Consider the following 8,459-nt stretch of genomic DNA (forward strand, 5'->3'; position numbering starts at 1 on the left):
TTATTTCTAAATGATCTATTTTACTATTTAAACTGTTCATTTTTTCAAAGCTTCACTTCATATTAGTCATAGTACTAGTGAGGTCGTAATTGTTAACGTCGCTATTATCTTTAATTGTATTCTTTTTGTTTTTTTTTCAATAAATACTTTTTAAAAAGTTAATATCGACGTTTAAACTTAACTATATATGTTATGTGATGGTTGGCAGAGAGATTTAATGCCAAGATATTTAGGAAGAGGAAGAGAAATGAATATGCTGGCTAGATTAAGAGTAGGTAATAAATTTAACGGATGAATGAAGAAGAAAGAAAATGTGGAGTAAAAGATGAGAATCTAATGCATGTGTTAAGTGGTGTGAGGACGGAAGGTTAGTAGATTAATGTGTTGAATTGGTGAGAGAGGATGGTAGTGGGCTTACCCTATTAAAGAAAATTTAAGAAATATAATAAATTTAATAATACCTTTTAATTGGTTTAAACAGTAAGTGCTCATGGTTTTAAGGTATTTTGGTTTGTTGTAGTTGCTGTTTTTTTTGTAAATACGTATATAACTTGGGTTTAATTAATGCTACTACTATTACAGGTGAAAGAGCACAGGGCCCGGCGGTTATCGGTAGCACTGTCAGCAGTTAGGGGAGTATTGGTACTATTAGTCCGGAAGGGGAGTGGAAGGAAAAACTGAATATAAATAAATAATATATAAATATCAATTGAAATAATATGAATTTTCGAAAATATAAAATCATTTGATATGTTTTACTACTTAACTTAATAATTTAAAACTTAAAACCATCAGCCACCCGTCAATGAATAGAAAGATCGTCAACTAGTACCCTAAGAATCATTCTTTCTCTTACTATTAGCATAGGATGTTTTACAGCTATGGATGATATATATGTATAAAGCAATACCGAAATTTGATTTCTTTTAAATGTTCAAACGAATTTCTAAGATTAAATGAAGTTAAGATCAAGGAATGTATATTCGTCGGTCCTCAAATAAAAAATTTATTTAAAGATAACTACTTTGACTTGGTTCTAGAAGAAAAAAGCCTTGGACGATTTTCGCCTTGTCGTAAAAAACTTCTTGGGATATAAGAGGAGTGACAACTGTGCTGAACTTATCGAAAATATGTTATCATTTCAAAAACTGAGTTGTAACATGTCCTTGAAAATTCACTTAGTACATTCTCATGTGAACTTCTTTCCGGGTAATTGTGGTGCTTTTAGCGATTAACATGGGGAGCGCTTCCATCAGGATATCGTAAACGTGGAAAAACGGTATCAAGGCCATTGGAACGTTTCAATGTTGACGGATTATTGCTGGACTGCTCGTGGAAATGTTGCAGAAGCAAAATACAAGAGGGCAACGATAGAACCAGATCGCAATTCTAGTAATGAATAAAAAACTATAATTTCTGTTAATTGTTGCAAAAATCGTTTAATTTTTTTTTCTAAAAGAGGAAAACTAGTTTTGATATGTATTAATCAATTATTTTTGTATTCAGTACGTAAAAATAAATAAAAAAAGATATATTACATGAAGAATGATTTTTTAAAATCAAAATTTGTAAATCAGTGATAAGTAGTTTTACCTTTACAAATACATTGTTAATTCCTTTGTTGAATTTAAACGAAACCAAATAATAACAGAATTAATACATGAAAAATAAATGCATACTTTTACTGTTCGGTAGCGCCTAAGTACGCTACTGCTTACACTCCTTGATCATGTATAAAACTTTGGCAAACTAATTTAGTTTGATAGCGGAAATAGACTATTTTGTTATTTGCAATTTGTGACTTCATTTGATTAGGTTAAATATCAGTGGTTGATAGATTTATAGACATTTAAAGTTTGTTTGCAATATTATGTTTTATTCAAACTCCTTCACTCCTTCAATGATTTAGATATGTGTAAATATTTTTAAATGTTTTAAAGAGGTTTTTCACTATTTCCGGAATTATGTAAGTTTATCTTGTTTATAATATTTATCATTTTGTTAGTTTGAAGCAAATTAGTGTGACTTACCGCCATGAATCGTATAGCAATAATGACAGATCCCTTGGAAGCTTTGTGAACTTCAGTAAAAGCTAGGAATTAACATAATCGTTGATAATTGGAATTCGGTTAGTTCAAATTGCTTTATCATTACCTCAAAACTTTTAGGTTCCTGTAATTTGCAGTGACGCGAAATTCTTATCTAAACAGGAACGAGAGTAGGAGCATTTTATTACCTTCAAATAATCATCTAATAAAAAAAAATATAATTTCTAGTTGCATTACATTGGTGGATAATGTCTATTCTGCAAACAACGTTAATAAAAATAACCTTATGCTTAAAATGAATAAATTACAAAACATGATATTTAATTGTCCTGAAAACTGAAACAAAATACGAAGCCAATACTCAAAAACTCTACAAAAATTCAGTGCCTCATTGCTAATAATACTCTGCACATACGTTGGTTTCGTAGCTTATTTCATATTAATTTTAAGTTAACTATAGTGGGTAAAATTATTCAAAAATTAATTTACAAATGCATAAAATACGAAGTCGTTGAAGTTTTGTTATAATTAAACGTTTTGAAAGAATTTAAGTATTTCAAATCTAGAAATTTGCTTGTGCACCTTGTACTTTTTATTATGTACACACATATATCATATAAATTATTGGTTAACAATTTACTTAACATATTACATTAATCTGTTATATTACAATAGCAATTTATTAATCTGAGAATCAATTATTTTGCGAACTCGACTATATGGACCAGCCGGTGACAACTCGACCTTCGCATTTTGTACATCGTTTTAATTTTAATATTAATATACAAGGTGTTTCTAAAATTATTTCAGAAACACCCTATATTATTCAAACAAGCAGTATATTATCATCTTATTAATAATAGCATGATAATATTCCATAGATACATTAAACCATCAATATCACCGTCATAGCTACTACAATCTATTGTATATAGTCGAATAGGAATGAAAAAACAAAAGTGTGTTAGGTTTGTGGAGACCGTCTGTCTATGTCCTTTTCTTTTTAACTCAGGTTGTTGAAAATAAATTATTTTTGGTTTTCATTGACGTTTAAATAAAACATCCATTAGTGCAGAATTATTATATGATGCTTTAATATAACAATCTGAATAAATTTATGATTTTGTTTACAAAACTTCCCAAATCTAATTTTTTTTCAAGTCTGTTCGGTTAAACATATACGTAAACGGCTTGACTAAATATGAGTTTCTTTCAGATCAGATTGTTATTAATATGCTTTATTCGGTACCTCAATGAAGTCGGTATAATTTTTTTGACTTCCTAACCTCTAAATAATTTACTCTTATTTCGCCAACTATCAATTTAATGACGAGTTTTCCGCACAAATCTGACAAAAAATAGTGTACATTGTTTGTATTTATTTCTGTTTTGCCTATGCTTAGTGTGTATTCCTTCTATTCGGGCAGCTTTCCTCAAGGTCACATCTCTACCCGTTTGAAACGAGTTGTATTTATGTACACACACAGATGCACACACACTCACACTCATACATATAATTGTCCGAATTACGTTGCAACTCTTATCACCATTTCTAAATATGTTAAAAACTATATTTTTGATTTTGGAACTCATTACAATAACTTCTCAATGGCTAGAATGTTAAAAATGGGTTTGCTTAAATAAAAGTGCGAACAACAATATTAGTACCTACTACCAAAATTAAATTTATCGTATATAGTAAGCCAATTATTACGTACAACGTCAGTTAACAATGTGATATACACAAAACAATGGTCATGCTGTTCTTGCCATATTTACATAGTATGTTTGACATTAAGTAATGTACCTAAATTGTTAGACTTCGTATATACAGAAGTTAAAACTGATAAAAGACCTATGAATAATGAATAGCCAATTATTGTAATCGCAAAAAGAATGAATCAAAAAAAGTGATAAAAGCATACTTATTCCATTGTTAAGACCTCAAAACGATGACAATATTGCTATTACTAATCTCTAGAATTTTTTAGTTACAGAATTCTATTGAGTAATAACGGTCGCAATCGATTTTTAAAAAATAGCACGATGCAGTTGGAAATCGGTCAATTGATGGATATCTGTGAATTGAAACTAGCTTCGTAAGTTTTGAAAAATAGCAAATAAATGAATAATTTAAGTGATAGAATAGTAACAACTTAATTTGTAGAGAAAATATAAGTGAGGAAAATTCGACGCGTAAGTCCGTTTATGGTGATCACTTTAAACCCAGCTGTAAATATAACCAAACGGTTCCAACGTTTTCAAAGAAGAATGATGGTTATGTCAACATGGCTTTTGTTGAATCAGGCGAGTAAGTATTTCAAAACATATCGTTACATTTTATATTGTTATTAATTAATCAGCATTTGTTTGATAAGAGGGAACTCTTTGCAAATAAATTTACAATAATTTGCATTACTTCCTTGATACCAAATAAAAACAATTACCTAACTGTTTATTTATAATATCAAACAGTGTTTATTTATAATCGATTTAATATTTTATCTGCAAAATGGATGCTAAAATCAGCATGGTTTTAAAATTTTGGAACATTTATGAGAATTTCCAGCGAAGTTAAGTGCCATCTGTAATAAGCACGTTCGTATTCAACGTTACACTTTTGAAATGCACTATACATGAACTGCAGAGGCATGTAGTGGCAGTTCATTTTACTAGCTGTGTTAAATCTTAAGAAAACCAAATATATGTACTATCCTCAAGATTACACCCAAATGTATTACTTGATTTGATTAATATACTGCAGATCCATGCTTCAACTGCATTTCTTGTAGGTATGCTAAAAAGTGTTTTTATACATACAAAACGTTTATCATTATACATACATTAAGTAAGTAAGTAAGGCACTATGAGATGCTACTTAAGGTTTCCTTTAATTTATTTAATTTAAGTAGAAACCTGTGATAAATAAATGAAACCAGAAAATAAAAATTAGACACTTCTAAATGTAGTAGGTGGTTGACTTAGTTGAGTACAGGAACCCTTTGTACAATACTAATACATCCCAAGTGCACCATGCTTAAAACCAAACAAAACGATGTTTATCTAGTTAGCCTTTGTGCTGGTATCGGTAAATTACCAAATCCCTATAAAAAAATATTAGGTTTAGGAATTATGAAGAATTTTCGTTTTCAACAGTTCACAGCTTATATGTGTGTTATTGGCAGAAAGCGAAGTGTATGGAGGGGACAATTGCGATCGCAGCGATAGTTGTGATGTTTTCGTTAAATATGGTCACGTTCAGGGCAAACAAGTAAAACGTAATATTAAAAGTGGTCCATAGTAGTTGCTGTGTAGTTAATTGTAATAATACAGGCAGAAATAGTGACTGAAACTTTTATAATAATCAAATTACAATAAATTACGCAACACAAATCTTGTAAATAATTGAATCGAAAAAATTCATAAAGATTGTCAAGTTGATTTCCTTTCTAACTCTAAAGAAGCAGGAAAAGCGTTTACAAATTTAAAAAGTACCTGTATTTAAATACTGACAAATGTGATGCCGAGAACTGTGGATGTAAAGAGTAAAACCATTGTTAGCAGAAAAATACAAATACAAAGAATGTAACACTCCGACCAAAAACCCTACAGGCAGCGTTTAACTGTAAATGAACTAACACATAAGAAAAAATATTAAGTTATGTACGTAAACATTTGTGGGTTAACACACCACCATTAAGATATTTCCAAGGTGCGTTACTTTTTTCCGGGTGGCTCAAAGTTAATTTACCAAAAAAGTCAAATAAATCCAAAAATTTCGAACGACGCATTTACCGAAAACATTTCTTGTAATCGCGAAGAATATATGACATGCGAATTTGCGAACGCACCAATAGTAATTTTTGTGAAAATTTAAAATTCCGTCCCACGTGAAGTAAATTTGACTGTAAACAACACCCTATAAAAAATAAAACGTGTAATTATACAACACGCTATTGAATTGAAACTTCTTCAAACACACACATAACGGGACAGGGGTTAAGGAATTTGTTTAATGGTATTATTTGTACACTATGCTTCGCACGGGTGCAATGCTGATAGTAAATATACTATAGAATGTCTTTATATACAACAATAACAGCTTTTTTGTCATTAGACAATACAAACCGTCCGGTACCGCCGCAACCGCTATGTCCCTGCATTTTAAGTCTGTAGTATCTTCGAAAATATTCATTTAAATTACATGCTGTAATCTATATTAAATGCACAATGTATTTAAAAGTACTTGGATAAGGATTAATGCAGTATTGCTTAAAATCGCTTCGTAAATAAGTCATTATTTCTCGTAAAGAGTAAAGGATAAAAAATGGTTATTGTGGGTTATCCGTAAGAGATAGACATTTACCATCGCTGACTTTTTTGTAGAACTTTTTAAGGTGTACAATACTGTAGTATATTATTTTGATCTCGTAGGGTTCAGCCAGCGTTTGCAATGTAAGCGCAAAAAATGTGTTTATTTATGACATCACATTACAAACCTCTAAAATTATCAGTGTTTCTCTATTATATTATGCATGTATTAAACATATAAATCTTCCTCTTGAATTACTCTATCTATTAAAAAAACCGCATTAAAATCTGTTGCGTAGTTTTAAAGATCTAAGCATACATAGGGACAGACAGCGGGGGAAATGCGTTGCATGATTTCGTTACATAGCAACTCGCATGAAACGAACTTACTCTACCGTGCGTAAAGAAGTTTCACTTCAAAAAATACCATATGCAACATATTCGAAACCACCGACACAAATACACTCGCGACTGAAAATCAGTTTCAAGCAAGACTTGCACTTGCTGCAAATGATAAGGATGCAGTAACTGGTCCCTTTAAAATTTGCCACACTATCACATAAAAGGAGCCAACGTTCCGTGCTATTTCGCGTGTACTATTTTGGGGATTGTCTTCTTATTTAAAATTGAGAATTTCGTCCCTACAGCATCTATATGGTTCGAACCCGTAATACATATCATTATTGTAACAACAACCGCTCTACAGTGACTGATCTACTAATAATTGATGTTGAATTATTTTTTTGAACTGCATATCGATTGCCTCATACAAAGTTTAAACGTTAAAAAAAAAATAAATACTAAAGGTTGCTGTTAACATAAACACCCTAAATTGCACTTAATCTAATCTCATCATCGTCATAAGATCGTTAGTCCTACTAAGACTGGTTGGACAGGTACCTCCACTCTTTCCTATCCTGAGCTAATCTTCGCATTTCCCTAAAACTAGAACAGCCCACATCCTTAACTATTTGCGAACAGTAATCTAATCTAGGTCTACCTCTACCCCTCCTAACTCCTGTTTCTGCCTCTAATATGTCTCTGACTAGACCTTCATGCCTGAGAAGGTGTCCTACCAACCTATCTCGCCTATTTTTTATTGACTTCCATAGAGTCCTCTGTTCTCCTATTCTTTCCAATACCTCATCATTTCTAACCTTTTCTACCCACGTTATCCTCATCATCCGCCTATAACACCACATTTCGAACATTTCTAACCTTTTCTTTCCGCCGCGCCCACTGTCCATGTTTTGCACCCGTACAACGTCGTGCTCCAAACATACACCTTAAACAACCTTTTTCGAATTTCTAAATTAACCGTTCGCGAGCATAGAAGTGACCTTCTATCCTGACTTATCTGACTTCCTAGGTATTTAAAAGCAGCCACTTCTAATTTTTCATCTCCTATCTTTATATTCGCTCTTTCCCTACTTTTTATACCCTTGCATACCAGTATTTTAGTTTTACTTTTATTTATTTTCATACAGTACTTATCTGTCAGTACCGCTTCCATTTTATTTAAAGCTATCTCTAATCTAATCTAACAAATAAATAATACATGAGTAAAAAAATACAAAACAAATACTATACTGATGCTGGCAATCACCAGCTGATGGAGTGCAGCTATGCGGGCCGTATTTGTTTGCCAGGGCCGGAATTAAATTTACCTGTAATTTCAACTACGTTTTCTTCTAAAAGTGTGAACATTCGGACATACAAACATTTACTTCATTTTAATGTTTTGTTATCTCCTGCAAGCTCGGCACTTATTTTTGTTACACTCGGTATATAAAGGTATTTATATCAAAATGATCTTCATAAAAATACATTCTTGAATTTTTCGATAAACTATGAGCGTCATCCTTACTTACAAGTTTTAGCCACTTTTTATTAATTAAGGAAAACTAACAATTGCTATATATATATATACATATATATAACATATATGATTCGTTTAACACGACGTGACGTAATTTAAGACACCTTGACAGTTTGAGTGTTTCCAAGGTAAATTTAAATCGTTTTTTGAAAACACAAAAAGATGAGGTCAATGTCAGATTTTTTGTAAAAATACAAATTTTTTGAGTATAACAGTTATTC

General features: G+C 31.3%; 1 protein-coding gene and 1 long non-coding RNA gene across 3 annotated transcripts in view; one reads left to right on the forward strand and one right to left on the reverse strand.

The window, feature by feature from the left end:
- Positions 1–586: 586 nt before the first annotated feature.
- LOC112904064 lies at positions 587–3,941 on the reverse strand. Its single transcript, XR_003230877.1, has 3 exons — positions 2,155–3,941; positions 2,031–2,092; positions 587–1,389 (listed from the first exon to the last, which is right to left on the reverse strand). It is a non-coding gene; the product is annotated as an uncharacterized LOC112904064 (long non-coding RNA).
- An 81-nt stretch (positions 3,942–4,022) lies between these two features.
- LOC108735602 (protein NDRG3) overlaps positions 4,023–8,459 on the forward strand; it is a 56,565-nt gene continuing 52,128 nt past the window's right edge. Inside the window, exons 1-2 of one of the 2 annotated variants that reach the window (XM_018467623.1) lie at positions 4,023–4,147; positions 4,216–4,359. In XM_018467623.1, coding sequence (XP_018323125.1) covers positions 4,095–4,147; positions 4,216–4,359 — 197 coding nt within the window. In that variant the 5' untranslated portion in view covers positions 4,023–4,094. Of the gene's footprint in view, positions 4,148–4,215; positions 4,360–8,459 lie in introns of those variants that run through there. The other variant, XM_018467621.1, reaches the window with a different exon arrangement.

The sequence above is a fragment of the Agrilus planipennis genome, unplaced genomic scaffold (assembly GCF_000699045.2).
Source record: "Agrilus planipennis isolate EAB-ADULT unplaced genomic scaffold, Apla_2.0 scaffold101, whole genome shotgun sequence".
Taxonomy (NCBI): Eukaryota; Metazoa; Arthropoda; class Insecta; order Coleoptera; family Buprestidae; genus Agrilus; species Agrilus planipennis.